At 44.8% G+C, this 22,500-nt stretch overlaps 3 protein-coding genes across 7 annotated transcripts in view; 2 read left to right on the plus strand and 1 right to left on the minus strand.

The window, feature by feature from the left end:
• Positions 1 to 3,361, minus strand: part of LOC125670207 (BRCA1-associated ATM activator 1-like) — a 10,828-nt gene extending 7,467 nt beyond the window's left edge. Inside the window, exons 1-7 of the mRNA XM_048905250.2 lie at positions 3,273 to 3,361; positions 2,682 to 2,831; positions 1,844 to 2,140; positions 1,333 to 1,681; positions 1,134 to 1,241; positions 784 to 925; positions 194 to 338 (exon numbers count right to left, since the gene is read on the minus strand). Of these exons, the coding sequence (XP_048761207.2) occupies positions 194 to 338; positions 784 to 925; positions 1,134 to 1,241; positions 1,333 to 1,681; positions 1,844 to 2,140; positions 2,682 to 2,805 (1,165 nt within the window). The 5' untranslated portion in view covers positions 2,806 to 2,831; positions 3,273 to 3,361. The remainder of the gene's footprint in view (positions 1 to 193; positions 339 to 783; positions 926 to 1,133; positions 1,242 to 1,332; positions 1,682 to 1,843; positions 2,141 to 2,681; positions 2,832 to 3,272) is intronic.
• Positions 3,362 to 6,022: 2,661 nt separating this feature from the next.
• On the plus strand, positions 6,023 to 7,233 carry LOC130054462 (uncharacterized). Its single transcript, XM_056164393.1, has 2 exons — positions 6,023 to 6,136; positions 6,616 to 7,233. Exons 1-2 carry the CDS (start codon positions 6,023 to 6,025, stop codon positions 7,231 to 7,233), a joined length of 732 nt encoding a protein of 243 aa, XP_056020368.1.
• A 1,761-nt stretch (positions 7,234 to 8,994) lies between these two features.
• The window catches only part of LOC125670216 (CD82 antigen-like), a 24,385-nt gene continuing 10,879 nt past the window's right edge, over positions 8,995 to 22,500 (plus strand). The window contains exons 1-6 of one of the 5 annotated variants that reach the window (XM_048905266.2): positions 9,000 to 9,119; positions 19,672 to 19,894; positions 20,782 to 20,920; positions 21,303 to 21,503; positions 21,776 to 21,850; positions 22,215 to 22,334. In XM_048905266.2, coding sequence (XP_048761223.2) covers positions 19,839 to 19,894; positions 20,782 to 20,920; positions 21,303 to 21,503; positions 21,776 to 21,850; positions 22,215 to 22,334 — 591 coding nt within the window. In that variant the 5' untranslated portion in view covers positions 9,000 to 9,119; positions 19,672 to 19,838. Of the gene's footprint in view, positions 9,120 to 19,671; positions 19,895 to 20,779; positions 20,921 to 21,302; positions 21,504 to 21,775; positions 21,851 to 22,214; positions 22,335 to 22,500 lie in introns of all 5 variants that reach the window. The other 4 variants (XM_048905267.2, XM_048905269.2, XM_048905268.2 and 1 more) reach the window with 4 other exon arrangements.

Here is a 22,500-nt window from a genome sequence, read left to right on the forward strand (position 1 = left end):
TTCACTGGAGATTCAGGGGACCCGAATCCCGGTCTGGTCCGTTGCATTTTCTTCCTTCCTGTTACATATCAAAAAGATGTTGATTGACAACAAAGTGACTACAATGGGGTCCACCTATCTTCAGCGTGGAACCCTAATACCTGTACTAAAACATTTTTACAGAATGTTTACAAACTTTTCTCTCTTGACTTACACGATTCCAAATACTCAAGACATTTCAGTTGTATTTTTCTGTTGCCGGTGAGAGGGTTACGAGATTGGCCTGCATCAGTCATTTCTCCTTGTCTACCAGCAGTCAACCTCATGACTTTAGAAACATAATTACAAACCTTCGGATTCTACAATAATAAACAAATGGAATAGTCAAAGTCAGATTGTGATAGGTATCATAATTTAAAATGTTCTGTTCCTTTGAATTTTTTTTCTTTGGCTATCCTGATACTGCTTGTTTTGATTTTACAAGTACAATTACCAGTATAATTACATGTATGATTACATGTAGGATTGCTGGTATGACTACATGTGGGATTGCCGGTATGATTACATGTGGTATTGCTGATATGATTACATGTGGTATTGCTGATATGATTACATGTAGGATTGCTGGTATGATTACATGTGGGATTGCCGGTATGATTACATGTGGGATTGTCGGTATGATTACATGTGGGATTACAGGTATGTTTACAGGTGGGATTGCTGCTATGATTACATGTGGGATTGCTGCTATGATTACAAGTTTCAGAGAGGACTTAAGTAAGATGAATGCTGGAAAAGACTTACATGCATGTTACAGTCATGGACAACTGTAAGACTCAGTGACACAGCAGAGAGACATGAGAAATTGGTTGGTGGATTTTCTTCACTGTCCAGCATTTGTAGAGGCTTTAGTATTACTTTTTCCAAATCACTTCTTTCTACAATTCTGTAATTCAAAATACAACATACACAGACTTTTGAAAACAATTTATACGATATCTACAGCACAAAATAAAAGCAGAGTAACTGTGTTAGTGATTACGAGATACTAAAATATAAATGTTTCTTTGTATGGTGGTACAAGTATCATTTTTCATTCTCTAATTAATAAAAAAATTGGGGCAAGTGGAGAGGAGTACACAGCTGTTACTTACTTAATAGGAAAAAGAACCTTCGCAGCATGAAGACATCTTACACTGTCAACTTTGTTCATCACCATAGAAACCTGTGTTTTTAATCTGATGACCTCTGTATCAGTTTGGCTGTGAAGAAAAACAATTACATGAATCTGTAAAATTGTTGTCACTGATAAAATTTTCATAATCTTTAAAAAAAAATGTGTGATTATCATACCATTGATATAGGCTACACACACATCTGGTGGCCGTAATAACAGATGACACATTCCCATTCTCTATTAACCAAATTAAGGCATCTAAAATCTCATCAAAACAGTCACTAAAAAGACATGGAACTTTCTCCAGTACTCTGAGAGAACAATTCATGGGAGGGGAGATAACGTTTTGGCAATTTTTATTGTTCAACTCTACAATGGTGGCCTGTAGTTCTTTGAGAAGACTTCTTGCTTCTTCAGATTTAGCCATCTCACTGGTGAATACGGAATAAATAAAATCTGAAACAGCTCTGGACAGGAAAATACTCCTCTCATCTCTCAAAATATCGAATGACTTCTTAAGTATCCCTGCAATAAAAATATTGTAATAACATTTTTTAAAAAGTGTCTCCATGCCATTGTTACAATCTGAAAAAATTAACAATACATTATTTTCTAAGATTAAAAACTAATACAAATATGATTCCGTGCATAACATATCTCACGTTCCGATTTCATTTGTTAACCTACCTTTCAGATCTAAATTTTCAAAAAAGTCTATGACACATGGACCATGAAGAACAGCTGTCAATGTTGTGAAGAATGCACAGGAGACAGAAAGACTTTCCATGAGATTGTTTGATAAGACTGATTCAATCAATGTTGACATGATGCTCAGGTGAGCTTCAGAAAATGTGATCTTGGACACAAGCCTCCCTGCTAACTGCACAGCGAACACCAAAGTGTCATGGTTGACCTCAGGTTTATCTTTTACATCCTGAAGAAAATTAATTACACCACATTTCTCTGCAAGCTCAGCACTGATCACTGAAAAGAAATGAAGGTGTTTTGGTCATTAATCTAAGTTGTTTTGCCCATATGTTCTCACTCAGCTATCCAACAAAAATTTTCACACTGACAGTCCCCATGGTGCAAAGGAACCTAACAAATTTTGTTGCCTTAACTCTAAAAATGCTATATCCCAAATCTGGTATGACTTGGTTAAGTTGTAGTTGAAAATACCCTCGTAATAATGCACAATGCTAAACTAAAACAGACCACAATTGATGACCTGAGGGATTCGGATATGACCTAAAACTGGCAATTGTTTCAATAATTTGATCGATCCTTAGATTTTTTTTCTAAAAATTGACCTCTATACTTGTGGTCACATGAGGACAAACTATTTATGATTGAAATTCATGACAAGAAAGAGAACAATGACAATTTAACCTTTAATATCTAGATCATGTTAAGTTAAATTATCATAGCAATAATGTTGCAGAAGAGAATCGACTGAAAGCACCAAGATACCAACACTGTATTTGTATGTCAAAGCATTACGTCATTATATACAAACTTTGCTTACTCTTTTCACTCAAGCTATCCAGCAGCCTTTGATATAATGTGTCATCATGAATCTGACAAATTGACGACTGGAGGAATTCTAAAACTTTTTGGAGTTTCTGACAATAGTCTGTCCCTGGATCCATGATGCTGATGAGTACATCAATAGATACTGTAAAAGAGCAGTGGTTATTCAGGCTATATAAACAAGTGGTTATTCAGGCTATATAAACAAGAATCTGTCACAATCTCTTAACCAACAACGAATAAAGATTAAGGAATTCAATACTTCATTTTAATTCAAATACAAATGCACATATTTTTTATCTGATTTAATCTGCGATTTAGCTGTTTATCCCCGTAAAATTTTCAATAGACATATTCATCTCATATGCATTGTATCCTCTCTTTAGAGAAGTGGTCAGACATCACCACACAGCCGACATGTTATACGATTTGCCTGCAAATTCTTCGGAAAAAATAATAATACACCGTCAAGAGCAAGTGTAGCAAAGTCTACACCAATTGAATGATTCCTAAATAACACATATTAAGTATTAAAATCACATTTCACAATAAGAAATAAAATACATAAATATTGAGCACATCTTACATGTAAAATAGGATTATTTACAAATGATCTAAGGCACGCGTTCTCTTGTCAAAAACATTGGGCTCGGTGTTCAGAAGACCGAATAAAAGAACGTACAACTCGTTTGTAGAAAAGCGGGCAAGCGGTATATGTAGTACGATCGAATGCCGAAAGTTCCAGATGGTGATATTTGCATGATTTAGATTATAGGCCTAGTAAATAGAATGGCATCAAACTTTTTGTGATAACTGTTTGTGACCTATCAATGAAGAATCATATAACTTTTTCCTGGGAATTCTTTTAAGAAACTACTGAACCAGAGTTTTTTTCTACCAAAAAAAGCACAGGGGCTCGGTTGTCAGATATTGAAGTTTTGTATTATTTGTTCCCGAATAATAAATTGAAGTTTTGCATGATTTGTGTCCGAATAATAGATTATATAAATAAAATCCACCACCAAAATCCACTTTTTTCGAGGTTTTAAAAAAAGGTATATCATGTGTACATTAAAAAAAAAGTACTTTTTTTAATAATACAAAACTTCAATATCTGACAACCGAGTCCCTGCGCCAAAAAGCGGTAACTCGACGTTTTATAAATTTATTATATTATTTGTCATTATACATGTGTAGTACACGCACTCGGCCAAGCAGAGTCGCTCTGAGTGGAGAAAGAGTTCAACGAATATCTATTTATAATAAATATTAAAAACACATGAATTATCTAGTTGCATCATACATTTATTTATAATTAAATGTTTAAATAGTACAGTATATTTTCTTTTCAAGCCAACATTTTCAGCAAAAATACAATTTATTTTCCATGAAAATAATAATGCAAATAATTATTTGATTACGTAAATTTTAAGTCTACACAACAATGTAACCGTGTAATTTAAAGTAGTCCTTTGTAATTCATTGAAGAGAAACGACAAATTTTAACATTATTTTTTCATCATCAAGATGATTATAGACCGTATTATCATAATTCCCTTTTCTTTCTAATCAAATGACAAATTATTGTAAATGCACACTTTTTGGGTTACATTATTTATCACGTTTAAGGAGTATTACTAACAGAAGGTCGTGTCGAGGTGCATCTTCGCTAGCGAGGTGTTGAGTCTATGACTTTCTGAATTTGTTCATAAAATAACTCTTTACTATCCTCTTCTGTATCATTGGTCGGTGCATATACCCGAATAACTGGTTTTGACCAGAATCGGTCAGTGGTGATCCTGTCACTTACTGTTGTCTATTCATCGAGTGACGGTGTATACTTCGACATCGTTATTGCAACACCGTTGCTGTGATGATCGTCTGCTCTTTCGGAGTATATGCTGTTTGGCTTCTGATTTCTGGTTTTTCCTGATCCTGTCCACCTACATTCGCTAATTCCAAACAGATGGTATCATCTCCTCATCTCTCTCTTGACTTGCGCTGTATTCCCAGTGACGTAGATGGTCCTTACGTTCCATGTACCAGTCCTCTTGGTAATTTTGGTGTTGATCATTGATTCATTCTGCGCATGAACTTTCCTATAGCTTTAGCCTGAACGCGTCATACTGACATATCCAGGGGTGTGCTGGATTGCCCCCCCCCCCCCCCCCCCCCTCTTATGACTTGTTCAAGGTTTCCGTAATCCACTTCTTTTTATAAGGTTTCAATGCAAAAGTTGGAAGACAACTGGGTGGAAAGAAAGGCATTGTAGGTATTCATGGAGCCTATTGCGAACGAAATGACAACGGGGAGAGACTCGTGTCGTTTTGTGCACTTGACAACTTAACCATCACATCCACCATGTTTCCACACAAGAGTATACGTTTGCATACCTGGACATCCCAAAATGGAGAACACAAAAACCAGATAGACCACATAACAATCGACGGGAAATTCAAAAGATCCATACAAGATGTGAGAGTATGTACAGAGGTGCAGTCTTAGAAAGCGACGACAACATGCTTGTCACAAAGACCAAACTCAGATTGCACAAAGCTGAACGAGTACAGAAAATATCTAAACTATATATGAAACGTCTAAGCTCATAGTCCCACAGATAAGAGAAAGGCAAAGATAACAAACAGTGATCAATCTCAACTTCTATAAGCAATACAAAATAAAGAATTGGGCAAACACGGACCCCTGGAAACACCAGAGGTGGGACCAGGTGCCTAGGAGGAGTAAGCATCCCCTGTCGACCGATCACACCCGATGTGAGCCCTATATCTTGATCAGGTGAACGGAGTTATCCGTAGTCAACATCAGTGTGCCAAGAACGTCCTAACAATCGGTATGAAAATACGTCAGACAGCATTTGACCCAATGATAGGTTGTATTGACAAACTACCGGTAGATCGTTATAACCACCATAGAGTTTGCGAAATGCTGACTTTAAACGAGACTGTTGAAACCCCTGCGCCATCAACTTGTTTGTCAGTAGCCTGTCTCGATTTAAAAACTGATCATACACATAACAAGCTCTTGTGTATCGAATCAGTTGAGATATATACACACCATATGCAGGTAAGAGAAATTTAGCATCGAACTGAGAAATCGCTTCAGCATCGATAATGACTATGAGGTATCAGAACTCGATGACATATGAAATAACTTCAAAACAGTGAAATGAAACTTAAATGAAACAGACAAACAGCATCCAACATCCTTGGGCCAAAGAAAAAGAAGAATTATAAATGGACCAGTGCCGAGACCTGGAAATTAGTTGACGAAAGAAGGACCCCCAAGGTCAAGATTGATGGCAAAAGATCCAAGAGAATGAAGTATAAAGCCAGACAACAATGCAATGAAAAAGACAAGTGTGTCAAACGAAGCACGAGGAAGGACAAACGGAGCTCGCTTGACAAACTAGCAAGCGAGGCAGAAACAGCAGTAAACTAATCTCGACAAGAAGACAGCATTAGGAACAAGCAAGGACAACTGCTAACCAAAGAAGGCGAAGTTGGAGCAAGGTGGAAGGAACACTTCTGCGAAGTCCGTAACAGACCGGATCCACCAGAACCAGCGGATGTGGAGACCCGTAATGTTGAAGTCCTTACTATCGATGACTCCTCGCCATCCAAAGAGGAAATCAGAAAAGTCATTAGAGATCTAAGGAATGGAAAAGCCCCAAGAGCTGACAACACTACCATCGAACTCCTCCGGACAAGACACAGAAACGTAAGCAACACAAATATAGAAACTGATTCGAATGGTGTGGACTGAAGAGAAGGTGTCAACAAACTGAAGAAGGATAACGGAAAAGATCCTAGTCCAACGGCTTGTAAAAGAAATAGACCAACACCTCAAAGACGAACAAGCAAGACTTAGAGCTGCAAGAGGAACAACATCTGGAACAGATATTTATACAGAGGAATGTACTAGAACAGGTCATAGAATGGATCTCCGATCTATACACTTATTTTATAGATTTTGAAAAGGTCTTTGACAGCGTTCACCGAGACACACTATGGAAGACCATGAAACACTACGGCATATTAGACAAATGCATCAGATTGGTTCGATGTTTATATGATAACAGTGAGTGTGCGGTCATCACTGGAAGTGGAACATCAGAGTGGTTTAAGATCAAATCTTTAGTGAAACAAGGATGCAATAAGTCGGGATTCTTTTCCTTACTAGTCATTGACTGGATTATAAAGAAAGCATCAACTGATGACACAACAGGCATACTATGGAACGTGACATCAAAACTACACGATATCGACTATGCCGATGACATTGCACTACTTACAAGTTCCAGAGAGCAAATGCAGACAAAAGTGAACAATCTAGTCAGGCTTGCCAAATCAACCGGCCTCAACATCAACGCCATAAAGACCAAAGTTATGATAATTAATGCCAACAACACCCAGGCTATTACAGCAACAGGAGAAGAGATGGAGGATGTCACTAATTTCATCTACCTCGGAGGCACCATTAACACCAAAGGAGGTAAACCACAGAATGCATCAGGAGGAGAATACTAAGGGCACGCAAGATCCGTCTTATACAAACTGACAACCATCTGAACTAACAAGATCCGTCTTATACAAACTGACAACCATCTGAACTAACAAGACCCGCCTTATACAAACTGACAACCATCTGAACTAACTCCCAGATTAGAAAGAAAACAAAGATGAGATTGTTCAATTCCAATGTGGTCTCAGTTCTACTCTACTGCAGCAAAACATGGAAAATGACAAAGGGTAACGAGCAAGTCCTGGATACCTTGCTACACAAGAGCCTAAGGAGGATCCTGCGGATAGACTGGTCTCAAAAAGAACGAAACGAGACTGTGAGGGAAAGAACAGGAGTGGGGCCTATTAGTAGCATTGTAGAGAAAAGGAGGTGGAAATGGATAGGACATTTTTTGAGAATGGACAGGATCAAGCACGCTAGATTAGCACTTACATGGACTCCTGAAAGAAAGTGCAAGAGAGGCAGACCTAAAGAAACATGGAGAAGAACAGTAGAAGAGAAAGAAATGAAATTGGATTGATGACCTGGACAGAGGCCAGCAGGGTAGCAGAACGAAGGACAGAATAGAGAGGAATTGTTCACAGCCCCATTCTCCACGGGGAGAGAAGGAAATAAGTCAAGGAAGTCCAGGAAGTAGTTTCTTTACTTGCGGAGGTTAGATTCTTAAATTCAAAATTATGGCTCTTGAGTAAATGAGGAGCCTTCACGTGGCCAGAGCTGGGCAACGGCATCAATGATTAATTGTATTTATTACTAATTATCGACAGGCATCCTCAACTATCGTTTTACATATATACACTGTTTTGAGGACGAATGGACCAGTGGACCTCCTTGCTCATTAAAACAATATCACGATCACAAAATAGAGCAGTTTTTGTCACTCTGTGTTGTGGAAATAATCAAAGAGTCCATGAACATTTTGTGCAAGAATTTTATTAACCTGTGTAATAGACAAAAATTTATCTGACTTATGAGCAACGAATGTAACAATATTATTGAAAAATTTGCCAATTACATATATAGCTGTTCATTACTAAGAAAAGTTGATTTATCATGAACTTGTAAATTTTATTTTTTCATCTATCTTTTGGATAATCACTCTTTTATGATTTATGTATATGAACTTGTATTATTTGTATGCCCTCTGGGCCTAAAATAAATTACTTACTTACTTAGAAACATAGAAATCTTGATAAATACTTTTTGCATGAATTGGATTACTTAAAATCCAGTATTTGCAATCGGTTGGTGTCTCCGACCGTGTTTGGGTTCCGACATGTATAAAACATACTCAATTTACCGCTTTTCGGCAAGTGGAAACTCTGGTTCAGTACTAGACTTGCTCAAGTCTCTATGTTTAATAATCATTGCTCTCTTTAATACTTTTTTAATAATGCCAAACATAGATAAATCTATGTTTGGTGACGTTTAATGATATTTAGACTTCTGAAGCACAGAAAATTTTTAACGAAATGATAAAGCAATAAAATTAAACAATATAGAGACTTGAACAAGTCTAGTTCAGTACGTTTGTAGAAGAATACTCAGAAAAAGTATATATTTTTATGTACCTAGTTTACAAGCAGCAACCTCTGCAAATTGTGTGCTATTACGTGCAGCATTAAGAGAGAAATCTCGGGGGGAAATTCGCTATCCGAGACACCCCATCTTCACAAGTCAAGGGTTATTGATTCGTAACCCTTGACTTGTGAAGATTGACACACTCGGGTTTTGGCCGTACTATATTTACCGCTTACCATAGAAGCGCCACCTTTCGGAAAGCGTCTTTGGTTCCGTTTACTAGAAGTTGGTCATAGAAAGGTGACAACAAAAATGTCATAACTAAGTAACTTTTCTAATCAATTGCTGATTCCATATAAAAATAAGATAGGTAAGACATTAGATTTAAGGATTATTGGTTCTTACGATAGATATATACCGTTATTAACCAAATTTAGGCCCAATTCAGCAACTGGGCAACATAATGATAAATGATTATGTATTTATAAACACCTATGCAATGAAGGTAACTTAGTACATGGATACTTAATGAGACACCTCAAGTTATTTAGTTTTCTACTGATTGACTTGCGTTGAAAAAGTGCAAATATATAATATTGTCTTGGGAAGAATTCTAATGTATTTCTCAATATTGTTAAAGGGAACACGCACAAATGAAACTTAATTGATCAATAAGTGAAGATACTCAGTTGTACATCACAGTCATTGCCTAGAGCTCTTGTTCCAGGACTGATTTTTACTTCAGAAATGATGACTGCCAAGGAGAAATTTATTGCAGAATAAAGTAATTGGGGTGTTAGTGACCCAGTAATCCCGTGAGTTACCCACAGACTTACCTATGCATTACGCTGTAAGTGCCTTTCTATATCTATATGTATCGCTCTTCGTATAAGGAACGTCTAGCTTCTTCAAGCTGCAGTTCAAAAGATGCCTCTTGGCGGGAACTGTCATCCGGGTTCCGGAAGCTGTCTGCCAAACAGGTCGTACTGGGGACGACTCCCCAGATACTACACTCCCCCCCGTTTTCTCTGAAGGACGGAGAAATGGGTCTAACCAGTAATCAAGGTGGGCGCGCCACGCCCCCTCGGAGAGACTTATCCGAGGACGCCGGAAAACTCCGGCAAAGAGAGGACCCGGGCATACTCCCGGAAGAATTTAACTGAGACCTCTAAGGTCCCTACCCGGTGTGGAACAGGGATACCCTGTGACCCACACCCCCTAAACTTCTGACGGAGAAACCCCCCGAATTAGTCCCCAGTGCAAACCAGGACAGCCTGTCCTGGGCCATGCACCCCTGCCCGGTGGTAAAGGGAAACCCCCCATAAAATCCACCCCCCATGTGGACCAGGGTCACCCCTGGCTCTCACACTAAAACTGTGACCTTCCCCCAAAACCAGGGAAAAACATCCAGGAGCGACTTACCACTCCTGGATCACCGCCAGGGTCACCCTGCGGGCACCATGCCACCCCCGAGGCATCTCCGCAGTCATGTACTGGGAGGTAACGAACCCAGGGGGTGGCCTAGGGAACTCCTCCCCACCGACCGGAAGGCCCCCTATATCCCCGTCCAAAGGGCTCTGCCCAAACTCGAGCATGGGGGACGAATCCCCCCCACCCTGATGCTGGTCGGTGGCACCCCCTTCGATCATCTCTGGTCCAAGAGGGCACCACTCGACCGGCTCCTCCTCCTCAAAGTCCAACTCCCACCCCTCTGGCTGAATCGGTTCAAGGGGGGGAGGCCCATCGTCTGAGAAGGGGGAGGCATCTCTCGGCTCCTGGCGGATGAACGGGGCCTCCTCAGGAGCTACCGGCGGCGCCGTGGGAGCAGCGGTCCCCGGAGCCCCCGAGGAGGGCCTCGTTCTGGCGCGTGAGGGACCCCCCGACGAGTTGGGCTTCATAGAGAAGTCCCTCAAGCGCCTACGACCTATCCTCTCGCTGGCGGCCAACCTCTTGTAGGCCGCCCTCGAGCAGGGGTCTATCTTGATAAGCAAGACAGCCTGTGCCCTCCAATGGAGGAGGAGCGCGGGGTGGACGTCCCCGCGCAACTCGTAAACTGGGGGAGGGGCTTCCCCCACACTACGACACAGACTGTCCATGGCCTCCACCAGGTCTGGTGTGAGGCCACCGTGGGGGTCCGGGAACACCTCCTCGGCCCGTAAGGAAGATGCCAACTCGGACAGAGTGGCACCTGGGCCGAGGAGGGTCCTGGCCAACCACTTCAGGACCCTCTCCCGGATGGACGAGACCTCCCGGGAGGGGGGGACGCCACGCCGGAAGACCGGCGGCAAATGGGTCAGCGTGACATGCTGCCGGAGCTTCCGGGTAGCTACCCCGCACAGCAGGGGGCACTCCGAGTCCCGACTGCTGTGGGGGCTAGGGCGATTGGGAGCCCCCGCATCCCTGGGGTCCCCAAAGTCCTCCCGGATCTTTACTGGGCTGGGCCTGCGGGGTGGCGGAGTGGCCCTCCGCCTCCTCCCGCTCTGGGACGAGGAGTCGTCCCTCTGGAAGCGTGCCCGCTCCCTCCTCCAGCTCCTGGGGGGGGAACCCCCCTCCGACTCAGCGTCACGTTGTTTTCTGCAAAGAGAAAGAAGAAGGTGTGAGCCACCCGTACCCTTACAGGAGCAAGGGGAGCACACATAATTATCTAACCTCTCTGCATCTTCCAGAGTCACTCCCACACACTTCCCATGAAACCACTCCTCACACCTATCACACTGTATCATAAGTTTGCCATCGTCCGCCTGGCGGCAGAGGCAATAGCGCGTTTTCCCCGAGGGGGCCCTCGGGGGAGCCGGTGATGGCGCGCGATGTTTACGCGGTCTTCCCCGTCTGCGCTTCGGTGTAGGGGTTGGTTCCTCCGGGGGAACCTGTGCAACCTCTGGATCCTGGAGACTTGCCGGGTCCTGTGTCCTCGGGATGCCTTCCGGTTCTGACACAGCCCCGGTAGGGGTTCTGGCATGAACCCCTTCGTCTATGGCCTGACATGAGCCCTTCTCAGCTAAGTACCTCTCCCTGGCATTGGCAAGCCAGCGAGGTAAGTCACGGTCCTCGCACTTTTTCATGCGGTCATGGTTGACCAGCATAACCGTCGTCTTGGTCCTTACTCGGTAGAGGTGGGCACTGAGCTTCTGGACCACCAGCCCTGGACCCTTCCATGAGGGGCTGAGCTTACGGCATTTCCCCTTCACGGTGGCTGTGTCCAGGACATAGACTGTATCCCCCTCCTGATAGGCTCGAAACCTGACCCTAAGGTCGTAATCACGCTTCATGCGCTCCTCGGTAGTCCGAAGTCGGGCTCGGGCGATCTCGTGGGCGGCCTGGATGGACTTCTCCAGGTTCACCACATAGTCCTCTAAGTCTAGGTCCTCGCCTCGTATGGGGGGAGCATACATCAGGTCTGCCGGGGTGTTGGTCTCCCGACCTAACATCAACTTGTTAGCCGTAAACCCTGTGCTACGATTCACAGACGACCTCAGGGCGCCTGCTATCTGGGCCAAGTGTATGTCCCAGCTGTTCTGAGCCTTGTCTATGTAGCACCTGACAGCATCCATTAACGTCCGATTGTACCGCTCTACTTGGCCATTGGCCGAGGGCCGGTAAGGGGTTGTTCGTGCCTTATGGATTTTCAGTAGCTCACAGACTGCTGCAAAGAGCTTGCTCTCGAAGTTGCGCCCTTGGTCAGTAAATACCTGGAACGGGCAGCCAAACCTGGCAAAGAACTGGTTCACTGCTGCTGAGGCGGTCACTTCAGCTGTCTGGGAGGGAAGTGGTACACACTCGACCCACTTAGTGAATTGATCCACCATAACAAGCACGTACTCGTTGCCACTGTCAGTCCTGGGCAGTGGGCCCAGGAAGTCCAAGTGCACTCTCTCCATGGGAGCTCCTGCATGATACTTTATCATCTCTGCTCGCGCGTGTCGCTGGGGATGCTTGTTCCTGCTGCAGGGCCCACAAGTGCTTACAAAGCCCTCTACTTCCCTCATCATGCCATACCAGAAAAAGCGCTCCCTAAGGCGGGCTTTAGTCCTGCTGATTCCCTGATGGCCTGAGGCAGGGACGTCGTGGCACAGCCTGAGAACTTCCTCCCTCAATTCCCGGGGGACTACCAATAGCCGACTCCTCGACTCTCCCTCCCCCACCAACTTCCAAAGGACTTGGTCCTCATCCTTCATGAAAAATTCCCTGTCAATCCAGTAATTTTTCAAAGCCGGGCTTGCTAGGAACAGCTCTCCCTCCGCCGGCTCTCCATCAGTTGACAGCCATTGGCCAAAGAGCTTCAAGTCCGCATCCTGCTGTTGGCTCTGCATCATCTCGTCTGCGGTCATGCCTACGAGGGACAGGGAACCACTGCCGGTATCTGTAAGTGTCCTAACAACAGCTGGTATCTGAGGACTGGTGAGCAGCCGTACCTGGGTTCTGAACGGACCAGATGCCGTGTCGTCACTCTCAAGGTCCACTATCTGGCTGGGTGGCCCGAGAATTTCTCGGGAGACATAGTTCCAAGCCGCCTCACTGATCTCAGGGCTGTGGCCCTCCGGAACGACTCCAGGCTTGCACTGGGCCAAGTTGATAGCCGAGTCCTCAGCCAAGTCAATTTCCTCGTCCGACGAAGGCTCTTCTAAGTAAGTCCAAGTACCCGGGCGGGCGAGTGGAGCCACGTCATCCACTTCCTCCACAAAGGTGTTCCATGACTGGTGAGCCTTCGTGCACTTCAGGCAACCTCCGCAGGGCAGGTCGCTGGGATGAATAGCAAAAGCGGCGCCAGAGGCACAAGATGAGTGTGGCAATCTGGATAGGGCATCAGCGTTGATGTGGCGCCGGCCTGGGCGGTGCTGTATTTCCATATTATACTGGCTAAGTTCCTCTAGCCAGCGGGCCAGCTGATCCTGAGGGGATTTGAAGTTCAGCAGCCAAATGAGACTATGGTGGTCTGTCCGGACCCTGAATCTCCTTCCCAGGAGGTAATGGCGGTACATGCGAGTGAACCTCACAACCGCCAGTAGCTCCCGCCGAGTAGTGCAATACTTCCTCTGGTCTCTATTCAGGCCAAGGCTCCCATAAGCTATAGGTTTCTCAACCCCGTCCTGAATCTGGCTGAGCTCAGCCCCTATGGCCTCCCCTGACGCGTCCGTATCCAATACAAACATACCCTCTGCTATAGGCATGGCCAGTGTAGGCGGACTAGTGAGTGCTTTCTTCAAAGCGTCGAATGCTGACCGCTGCTCGTGACCCCATTCAAAGGGTTTTTTCCCTGTCACCTGATAAAGCGGGCACGCTAACTGGGCATACCCAGCTATGAAGGTCCGATGGTAGTTCGCAAACCCCAGGAACCTTTCTACCTCCTTGACATTGGTTGGGGGAGCCCACTCCCTCACTGCTGCGATGTAAGTGTCCCCCATCTCAATACCCTTTCCGCTCACTTGGCGCCCCAAGAATTCAACCTTAGTCTGGAACAGCTCACACTTCTTGGGCTTGAATTTAAGGTCGAACTCCCGGAATCTCCGGAATACCGCTTTCAAGTTGTCCAAATGACCTTGAAAGTCTTTACCGAGGACTAAGGCATCATCCAGGAAGGCCAGGACTATACTCCATGTGAGTCCCCTTAACACCAGGCTCATGGCACGGGAAAAAGTCGCCGGCGCATTGCACAATCCGAATCCCATACGAACAAACTCGAAGAGCCCGTACTTCGTGACAAAGGCGGTCTTCTTCCTGTCCTTAGGGCTGATCTTGATTTGGTGAAAAGCTGAGTTGGCATCGAGCTTCGAGAACCACACATTGCCAGTTAAAGTGTCTAGACACTCGTCAATGAGGGGCAATGGGAATACGTCCTTCCGGGTCACGTCGTTGAGTTTACGGTAGTCCAGGCACCAGCGAACTTGCCCGTCCTTCTTCCTGATCAACACAGGGGCGGAGGCCCACTCTGACACCGAGGGCTGGATCACACCTGCATCCAACATCTTCTTAAGATGTGCTTCCTCTTCGTCCACGAAGAACAGCGGGGTGCGCCTCATCCTCTCCTTAACTGGACGAGCCTCGCCTGTGTCGATCTCATGCTCCAGAGCCGTGAAGTTGCCAAAGTCGAATTCCCCCGTAGCAAATACGTCCTGAAATTCGTTGAGCAGGTCTGCGAGCATCCGTCGCTCCTCCGGGGTCAGTTCCTTGGACGAGCGATCAAGGAGGTCCTTCAAGTGTTCGGGGACCTCAGCCCCCGAATCAGTGTGGGGATTAGCCACACTGCAAACATTCCGGACTATGTCCGGAGTCGGCGTTCGAAATCCGGCCTCCGAGGCTGAACCTATCACACTGCCCTCTGGGATGGACACATCCTCTTCCGAGGCGTTGATAATGCAGGTCACTGCTGACCTCCCCCCAGTGTGATAAGTGTGCGGCACCAGTAGTAGGTTCGAGAGTCGTGTGATCTGAGGGCTGACTACGAAGTCTTCCAACTCCTTATCCAAATGACAAGGGCATAAGACGACTGAGGCAGCTGGAACCCTGATAGACTTTGTTACCGAAACCTGAGCCTCCTGTCCCCCTCCTGGGCGTCCGAACGTCATAGGGACCTTCTCCTTTCCCAAGGTCATGGTGCCATGCTCCAGGTCTAAGTGAGCCTTCTGCTGATGCAAAAACTCCATACCTAGCAGCATTTGGTCCTGCAGGGGAGCCACATACAGGTCGACGTTGTGTTCTGTGTCTCCCAGGAAAACTGCCACAGGGCCAATGACGAAGCCCCTCATCCGAGCGTTTTCCCCTGCCTGAACCAAGGTCACATGCTGCTTGATGGGAGGCTTGGGGTCGAGCTCCTCGTAGACCCGGGTGGACAGCACACTCACCTCCGCCCCAGTGTCTACCACTGCCTGTAGTCTGACTCCCTGGACTACCATTTCGACCATGAATCCGGTGGTTGGGCGTATCTGCCCTATAGGCACAGGCAACTCTTCATGGGCTTCTCCCGCATGCCGGCATGGCATATCCACGGTCCCGTCCTCCGCCTGACCACTGACCACCCCCAGCCCACATTCCTCCTTGGGCTGAACCTGCGCCTTAACTGGCTCCGGGCACTCACTAGGCCTGGGCGCGAGATACGCGCCGGCCTGCTCCTCCTGAATGAGCGAGGGCTCCTGATCCGGCAAGTCCTCCGAATCCTCCGGAAATTCCTCCCCATCCCCCTGGTTCTCTGCCCCAAACCTGGGCAGTTCCGGCACCACGATATCCTCAGGGAGCCTGAATCCCGACAACATATCCTTGGGAGAGGGCTCGTATTTGTCCTCCTCCCACCCTATGACCCAGTCATCGGATTCCTCCTCCTCCTCCTCCTCGGATGCCTCCTTGAACCGCACTTGGAGTGTGCCCTTCCTGGAGCGGCGCATGCAGGAGGGCGCCTGCCTGTGTCCTCCTGCAAACCGACTTGTCCCCGTGCGAGCGTCGCACGGCCCTGGCCTAACTGGGGAGCGCTCTGGAGTCAGCACCCTGACTTCCCGCTGCGTAGGCCCTCCACTAAATTGTGACTGGCGGGTCTTGGCTCCCCGCCCTCGTGGTTCTGACGAACGTTGCTGCGTCTCGTGGCCGTCCTTAGGCTTGGCCTTGGCCCCTTGACCCTGGTTCGCCTCAGTTTTCCCCTTCAGCTCCGGGCATTCCCTCTTGAAGTGCCCCATGGCCCCGCATTTGTAGCAACCTACTGACTTCCGATTTCCGCTCAAAGGTGGCGATGAAGGTCTCCGAGGAGAGGGGGTCCGCCCTCGGAGTTCCTTCTCTATCTCCTGAAGGCGCTGGCGCATCTCCCTGAGTTCCTTGTCAGAATCGGGGGCCTCCTCCTGGGCTACCTGCCTCACATCCCGCCTAGGCTTTGACGACCTAGTCTGCCTCGAATGCTGGTAATACTGCATCCGATCAACAGCTTCCTCAACCGTCTTGGGCTGGCCATCCAGGGCATAGAGTCCTGCGTCCCGGTCCTCGGCGCCATAACACAGCCGCGGAATGGCGTGAGTATGAACATCTGGCACGGATGGGAAGGCTTGTGTGGCCAGGGTAAGCACCCTATCTGCCCAATGTCTCAAAGACTCGCCTGCATTCTGGGACGCTGACTGGAAGTTCAGCTGGTGTGACAGGTCTGGCGCTGAGGATCCAAAACGTTTCTCAAATCTCCTCAGGATGTCGGTCAATGAGAGGTTGCGATCAGTGTCCAGCAACAGGGTGTAGTAATCACTGGCGGTCCCTTCCAGGGAGAAGCAGAATTGGTCATGCTGTTCAGGCTCGGTCCACTGTTGGCTACGGGCCAAGCGAGCGAATTTGTGCAGGAAGGACTTCCAGCTACTTTTCCCATCGTACCGCAAATCCTTGTACTTAGGCGCGTGTCTTCCAGTGCCCTTCGCGTATCCCCCAGACCTAAGGTACTGAGGGGCGGGCGTGGGGAGGTGGGGCACCGGAGCGGGCCCCTGGGCCAACGGTCCAAGGAAAGGGGTATGTGTGTCGGGAACACCTAACTGGGGCCTAACATGAGCTACTCTACCCCCCTCGTCCCCTAACCCACAGGCCGTGGTGCCAGGATAAGCGGAGGGTCCCTGTTGATAGGGTGGAGTCATCATGGTAGGGTAGGGCATAGGTGTGCTAGCGTAACCGCCAAGCCTAGGGGGTACCGAATGCTGGGGATGGGGGGTATTCCCCCCAGCCCAAGGGTCTTGCACATGTGAAGGATGGGCATGTGGGGGTGGGGACCCTGTGAGTAGGTCATAGCTTTGGCTGGCCTGTGGGGGGTGATAATTCCCATAGGAAATCCCTGGCTCCGAAAAAGGGGCGACTGGGGGATCCTGTCTGGGAGTGGGACGCTGTGAGCGTGAACCTAAGCCCCCCAAGGGTAAACTCTGACTAAGCTGGCCTACTGCCTGATCATCGGCCCCAGAGCGAGGGAGTGGGGCCGAAAACCTCCGTGACCCTGGAGCATAGGGATGCAGGGAGGGGGTATGATGTTCCGGGAAAGTCCCTGAACTAAATCCATAGTCGAAACCATCCCCCCTACCCGGTGTGGGCCTTGCCGAGACATTAGGAATAACTGACCCCCCCATGGGGGACAAGAAATCCTCCTCCCACCTATTCCTATCCCTTGACCACGAAGTGTCGAGTCCAGAACCTTTTCTGGGTGAATCTAAGCCAATTAGATTCTCTGCTGAATTCCACCTACGCCGTATACCCCATTCTGGGCTGTCCCCCTCCCTAGAACCAAGTAGAGTGTCCGAGAACCTCACTCCCCCTCCTGGGGCACCCCTCAACCTACCACCCCCCTCCCTCAAACAGGAAGGCAAGGACGGCGTGACAAAGGGATCGCCGCCAACCAAGGATCCACCTTGGGAGTATGGCTCTAACCCGGGACCTGACATACTGTCATAAGCCCCCCCATAACCCCATGGGTTACCAACTCTACCTGAAGCTAACTGCGACAGCGTAGGGCCACGACGCGTGAACGCGGGGGTGTCTGGGTGGGCTCGTAAGCCCAATCCAGACAGCGCTTCATCAAAAGATGTATCCATAATACACAACAATGCACAAATATACAAAAATGCAAATGTCAATAATCTAAATTGATTCTGTAATTAAATATTAAATCCTAAAATAATCACAAAAATCTTAATTTAATTCAAAGTGAAAAAAAAAATTTCCAAGTCAAACTGAGACTTCCCGCCAATATGGCGGCTGACCAGCGTGGTGTGAAAAAACAACAAACTGTCAAATCACCGATAAGCCTGTGGCCTCGAGTTGGGCGCCAATAAAGTAATTGGGGTGTTAGTGACCCAGTAATCCCGTGAGTTACCCACAGACTTACCTATGCATTACGCTGTAAGTGCCTTTCTATATCTATATGTATCGCTCTTCGTATAAGGAACGTCTAGCTTCTTCAAGCTGCAGTTCAAAAGATGCCTCTTGGCGGGAACTGTCATCCGGGTTCCGGAAGCTGTCTGCCAAACAGGTCGTACTGGGGACGACTCCCCAGATACTACACTCCATTAGAGGAAAATGAAATCTCAGTCCGAAGTATGGGATTTTAAAATATTTTCCAATAAAAGTGGGAATCGCTGCTTTACATACTTCTTACAACTTTATTTCGTGGATCTATCCTCCTAGACGCGAGGATTCAGTTATCGGAAGATTATTCTACAAATAGATCATGATTGATACGATGCTGTCGCCGTTTAAACAAACCCTAACACCAACAAATGAAGCATCATTTGAATTAGGTCGCCGCCTCGCCATTCGATTTCTTTGTGCATGATGTCAGCACATGAACTCATAAAATTCCATTGATTAAACGGTGATAGCATTGTATTAATCATGATCTATTTGTAGAATAATCTTCCGATAATTGAATCCTCACGTCTTGGAAGATTGATCTGCGAAATAAAGTTGTAAGAGGTAGGTAAAGCAGCGACACCAGCTGGTGTCACTGAATTCCCAATTTTCAATATGGAGTGCGCTCTGACTCTCACATGTCACAATATAAAAGAGGGGGTAAGAGTCGGAGGAATCTCGGATTAGTTTAACATGTACAAAGTAGTACGACATTTCTTCTTAAGATGTTCAGCCATTGCACAAAAAAAGTATATAAAGTGGACACGAACAACTAGATAAATCTTAGGAACCACCTGTCCCTTCCTTAGGATGAACAAAATAGCTTTACTGTTAAGAATACAAATAAGGGGCTAGGAGAACACTGACACCAGAGGCACTCCTTCTAGGCACCTGATGCATCCAGGGGTCCATTATTTTATTCTTATGTAAAACTTTTTTGTTTATCCTGCAGAAGGGACTGATCTTTCCAACTGTCCTGAGGAAGGGACAGGCTTGTCATTAGGATTTATCCAACTGTTGCTGTTTTGGTCATTTTAATGCTCTCCCTCTATATATATATATATTTATATATATAGCACAGGTAAATTTACTATTATATAGTTACCCACTTTTGCCCCTGCCCGGGGTTGAACTCACGACCTGCGGAACCAAATCTCCTAGCAGCGTGTGACCAGTGTGCTAGACCTCTCGGCGATTCTAGACAAGTCAAAAAACTTGTTTCGATAATGATGAAATTCTCGCCATGATGTCACAGGCTACACGATCATTGAGAATGGAAATGGGATGGAGTCATTTGACGTAAATTTAAAAGGATCATTCAAGATACAACACTGCATTTGAAATATTTATAAAGCACAAAGATTACACAACTAGAATTTAAAGATTTAATTTATTTTTTAATTCGTAAGAGAAAAAATAATGGGAAATGAGGGAAATCAGGTGTGGAAAGTACATGTAATCATACTGCGTACAGAACTACAATGCAAGTTAATAATTTCGGAAATAAACGAGGAGGGGGAGGCATGAGCAGGATCTATTTTATTGATCGTTTGCCAACATTTTATAAAGTACTCAACTTAAATTGCCTAATCTCCATATCATTTGATATTTTACCTTAATTATATTGTTTTCCCGCTTGAATATATTAAGAAGTGTGAATATTTCACTTTAATCGCTTTTCTTGTGAAATTTTTAACATGAATAGCTTTTCGTGTGAAATTGTTCGTGTGAATTTCACATGAAGAAATTTCACGTGAAATTTGTGTGAATCTTTTCACATGAAATTCATGTGAATCACCGTTCACATTATTTCCTTTCGAAAATCAAAATCACATTGAAATTTTCGCAAGGAACTAATGTGAAAAATGTTATAATGCTTTTCACGTGAAATTCATGTGAATATTTTAACATGAATTTCATGTGAAAAGTGATTCACGTGAAATTCATGTGGACATATTAACGTGAATCAATTTTCACATGAAATTTACGTGAAAGGTGCATGTGAATTTCATGTGATCAGCATTTCACGTGAAATTCACGTGAGGCACATTTGTATAACTGTACATGTAAACATATCAACAGTTTGACTCGTAGTTATATTCATGTTAACAATCTGTACGCAGAAGTTTTGTTTTGTAATGAAAATTTTAGAAGGACATAAATGTATATTTTTGTTGATCTTGCAGGTTTGGCTTTGTGCCAAGTGTCAAAATGTCATTCAGTACATCAGAAGATGACTTGGGAGTATTTAAAGAAAAACCACAGAAGATAACTGTGAAGTCGGTGGCAAGATATGCCTTGGTTTTTATGCTTGTGGCTGTCATGGTGTGTTTTCATATATAAAGAGAAAGATTATTCATGAAATAAAGTAAAATGTCAATATACTGTAATTTATAAGTTTAAATCTAATATAATGTCAGTTAACCTATGTTGTAAGTGAAATGAAGTTTAATACAAATTGTCTCTGAAGATTGGACTTTAATCGACATTTTTAAACTGATACAAATTAATGATTGATAGATACTAATAAAACATAGACGTGATGCTACCATATGCCCACTCCCAGTTTCATCATGAAACACTTGGATTGAGTGTGCTTGCTATACCTTTAAAGTACACCTGATCCAAGTATTTTGTTATGTTGGAAGCAGAAATGGGAGGTGCCTATTTTACTACCACCAAATGATAAAACCGGAACTATTTGTAGGTGGCCTCTTTGACAACTTTTGTTGTGGGGGTGTTTACATTGGAGGCAGAGTATGGTAGTAGGGTAGTGTCTGGTCTGGTAGGGGAAGGCATGTACCAAGTGGACTCCCTCATGATGATCTCAGCAGGGGCAGGAGCCATTCTGGTGTCTTCGCTCGGACTTTGTGGAGTCCTATGCAAGAATAAGTGCATGCTGGGATTGGTAAGTCAGGGTTTTTTAATTCTGTCAATGGTTTAAAATCAAAACCAGAATTTCTTATATCTGATCACTTTATATGCATGTTTTAATTAGTTTTATTTACTATTTAAGAAAGTTCTGGATATAATCAAAGAATTGAGTAAAACAAATTACATGTATCAGCAAACTTCGGAATATTGTTATTGTATGTTAAGGCAGGTTATCTTTATTTGCAGATTTGTTATCTAATTACAAATTTATCCTCAAGGTGTATACTTTTATTTTTTCATTTTTAGCACCTGGGGATTCTAGCCTTTCTTTCAATAACATTACTAGTAGCAGGAATCCTGGGTTATATTTTCATATCAGAGGTAATGCTCATTGAGGTTCTGGGTATGCACACTGTGGAACTGTATTTAAAGCACACTGAAACATTGACTATCAACTTTTTAATAGTTTCGATATATATGTATTTTTAAATTTTTGACTTGCATGGTTTGACAACTTGGTAATAAACAGCAGTATGATAAAATCTGATTATGATTTGTTTGTACAGGTATTATTTAAACATGTATACAATCAAATTCAAGATGAAAATAACCACAGGGAAATACAAAGCAGCAGTGGGCAGTATTCTATGTAAATCACTGAAATGATAGATTTATATATATCTACCAGTGTTTTTATGTTCAGTGCATCTAGTGCGTTTATACTTGCAATGCATTGTTTTTGTAGTTAGAAGATACAGCGAAGAAATCTATGATTGATGTTATAACTTACAAGTATGGAGTCAATACAGACCGGAACCGTAAACACAATTCTATCACTACAAGCTGGGACAGTGTACAACGTTCAGTAAGTTATACAGTGTTCGTAGAGTAATTTAAAGAAAAAGAGATAATTAGTGGACTTCATGATATTGGTTATGCATTGTTATTGGTAATTAAATTCTTTATGAAAGTAACTTTCAAAGGTATTTTAGGATAATATATGTAGATAAAATGTCAATTTAAAATTTTTA

The sequence above is a fragment of the Ostrea edulis genome, chromosome 4, assembly GCF_947568905.1.
Source record: "Ostrea edulis chromosome 4, xbOstEdul1.1, whole genome shotgun sequence".
Taxonomy (NCBI): Eukaryota; Metazoa; Mollusca; class Bivalvia; order Ostreida; family Ostreidae; genus Ostrea; species Ostrea edulis.